The sequence below is a fragment of the Vollenhovia emeryi genome, unplaced genomic scaffold (assembly GCF_000949405.1).
Source record: "Vollenhovia emeryi isolate VEMERY1.0 unplaced genomic scaffold, V.emery_V1.0 DF939195.1, whole genome shotgun sequence".
In the NCBI taxonomy this organism is placed as follows: Eukaryota; Metazoa; Arthropoda; class Insecta; order Hymenoptera; family Formicidae; genus Vollenhovia; species Vollenhovia emeryi.
The window spans coordinates 230,695-233,648 of record NW_011967171.1 but is presented as its reverse complement, the minus strand read 5'-3'; the positions used below and the strand labels follow the sequence as shown (position 1 = coordinate 233,648).

At 43.0% G+C, this 2,954-nt stretch overlaps 1 protein-coding gene across 1 annotated transcript in view; it reads left to right on the top strand.

Annotated features, from left to right (window-relative positions):
• Positions 1-1,858: 1,858 nt before the first annotated feature.
• The window catches only part of LOC105562112 (zinc finger MIZ domain-containing protein 1), a 13,919-nt gene continuing 12,823 nt past the window's right edge, over positions 1,859-2,954 (top strand). The window contains exon 1 of the mRNA XM_012012661.1: positions 1,859-1,945. Within this exon, the coding sequence (XP_011868051.1) occupies positions 1,859-1,945 (87 nt within the window). The remainder of the gene's footprint in view (positions 1,946-2,954) is intronic.

The window sequence follows — 2,954 nt, the reverse complement described above, 5'->3', positions numbered from 1 at the left end:
GCAGAGGCTGGGTCGGTCGGTCGCTCGTAGTCGCATTCAGCATGAATTTAAAGGGGGTGGGACGTGGATGACGTCAACCTCCGAATCGCTCCCTCTCTGTGCGCGCTATATCTGGATTTGTGTGTGTGTGCACGTGCGCGCGCGCGCGCGTGTGTGTGCGTGTATATACATTACACGCATAAAAAAAAACACGTGCGCAGCGCTCCCCGCGCTTGGATGGCAGATTGGGGAGGATAAACGTCGAACACGCTCGGGTGACAAACGAAATATTATACAGTAGACACGATTGGATGGAAATTATTTCGTAATCGAAAACGTTGTACGGGAGATACGGGAGAATGGCGGTCGATAATGGGACGCGCTTGTCGGAGCGTATTGGATAAAGTTTCGGTAAAACAATTCAAAAAGATTTGCCGACCGCGTACGTCAATAAAAAAATTACGACTGAAAATCCAACGTCGACAGAAACTCGATTCGTTTGCCGAAAATAAAAAGGGCGGTTTCTGATTTCATTCCTAGAGCTCTCTGTGAATTGTTTATTTATCTGATTAATATTATTGCAAGGCTAGATATCCGTTTTTTTTTTTACATATATACAAAGCGTTAAAGATACAGGGATCAATTTCCGTTGCCAAAGTTGACCATCAGCGCTAACAAGCGGCGGAAGAGCGCGTCGAAATTACTTTCGGTTGGTTCTGCGAACCTATCGTGCCTCGTTAGCAACATCGGCTGTAATCATCGAGGCTGCGATCGCTTTGTAGCCCCCAAACATTTAAAGCGCACGTGTTAATCGATCGGATCGGCCTCCCCAACATTTTCCTGGGCTGTTGAACGTCCCCGATTCTCGCCCCTCGTAGATCAGACGGCACATACGCGCGCGTATTCGCGCTCCCGTATGCGCCGTATTGAATACAACGGAAAGGCTATTAAATTTGTTTTTGTCCGAGCGTCATAATCGCGTCTCGAGGACAGCGCGAAGGAGACCTTCTCTACCAATCTGTAACGAAAGGGAGACGGAGAAAGAGAGAGAGAGAGAGAGAGAGAGAGAGAGAGAGAGAGAGAGAGAGAGAGAAAGAGAGAAAAGAGACCGCTCTCTTAAATTTGCGGGCGAGCGACGAAAAAAAAACTCGCATTGCAGACAATCGACAGATGTATCGAAATCTGTGTATTCGCTCGCATCGACTCCATCGATTTTCCTCGGCTCTACGCGTCTCATTGCGCACGAATTATTTACTGTCCACGCTCGAACGCGGAGGTAAAATAAATTGCCAGGCTTGTTGCCTGTAAAACGTGCCGATAGCGGACCTGTCGGGGCACCTGATTTGCGGCGCTCGTAAAAGTTGATGAAATAGATAGCGATTAGATCTGCCGACGAGATCGACGGCACGGACTCCCGAAAGATTCGGTCAAGTGCACTCGAGATACCGATTCCTCGTCGAGCACTCGACTAAGTATCATCAAGTGCAGATAAAGTTTTGCTCCCAGCTACAAAGTAAGGACTGATCCGTTCGCGACCTCAGGGTGAACTTGATTCATCCGAGTATAAGCGAATTTATTCGGGCGCTCCACCATCGCACGGTCAAGAATTCGAAAACCGAGGATTAGTCGATCGATCATCTCGAGAGAATTGTTCTCGCGTTATTCTAGTGCACTACTTACGTTTAAAATAAACCTTTGGCACCGTCGATATCGTAATTGAGACTTTTAAATTAATGCTCTCGATCGAAGCTTTTTCAAGCTCTGGATCGTAGAGAAATTTGCCTTGACTTAATTAATCGGGAGAGCGTATTAAACAGATTGCTCATATTCAGCAAACATATTGAATTAAATTTAAAAACCGTACTACAGAGAAAGTATAATGACTGAGCGTAAGAAAACTGCTCTCAGATGGCTTAACAGCGTTGGTATACCAAGTTCAAGCGGAGTGGAAGCGGCGTGGTCGTGGGTGAGATCTCGACTTAAGATCTGACTTGCTTTCCAATCTCATTCAACATTGCTATGCAGATGGAAACACAAAACTCAGCTGATAACAAATACTTAACTATTAAAAGTACAAAGCAAAACTTATATAATATCTATTCGAGTATTTTCACGGTGTGTTAAATTCAACATTTCACTTATTACAAAAATATTAAGTACACTGACAGAAAAGAATGATTGCAGTTACCACAATCTCGCTATAATTTATAGTCATTTTAGGCGCCAACCACATTTTTATAATTCTTCCAACTACGTTGGTTATGGTTGACCCAACAATGTATTATAGTTCTCATAGACACAATATTGGTCCATGCAACGATATGGTTGTCACAAACCAAAACGAGCTTTTAATTTGGTAAGGTGTACTGTAAATATTGCAATAACAACCACGAGTAAAATTTCTAATAACTGAAGCAATATTCCCCGTTTTTTATTGTATATACATTGCGTTCGCTATATTCATTGGTTACATCACTTTGCACTCATAAAGAATAGCACAAGAAAGCATCTTTCAAAGAAAAGATAAGTAATCTTATACAAATGTATAAAGTTATCTGTATTTATAACATCCTATGCGGTTTTCTTGTTACGAGAAAGTCTTATACCGCGCGTCCCTCTAGCGAGGACATTCCGAAGCACTTCACTTTCATTTACTATGTGATTAGTAAAGTGGATGATAGAAATGTAGTTAAATTTATTATAATTGTGATTGTATTTACTATACAGGGTGAGTCTTTCCATATCCGACAAAATTTTTGAGAAGGTAGAACGGATCGAGATGAACGGAAAAGTCCTGTACCATTTTGCAATTTTCGTAATAGTTAACGAGTAATTAATTATTAAAAATCGTTGTTTAGGCCGGCCTACCGCCCAATTCGAGCGCGTGGCGAGATGTGCGCATAGCAATATCGATCGCCGGGCGATCACATCTTGCCACGCGCTCGAATTGGGCGGTAGGCCGGCCTAAGACAACG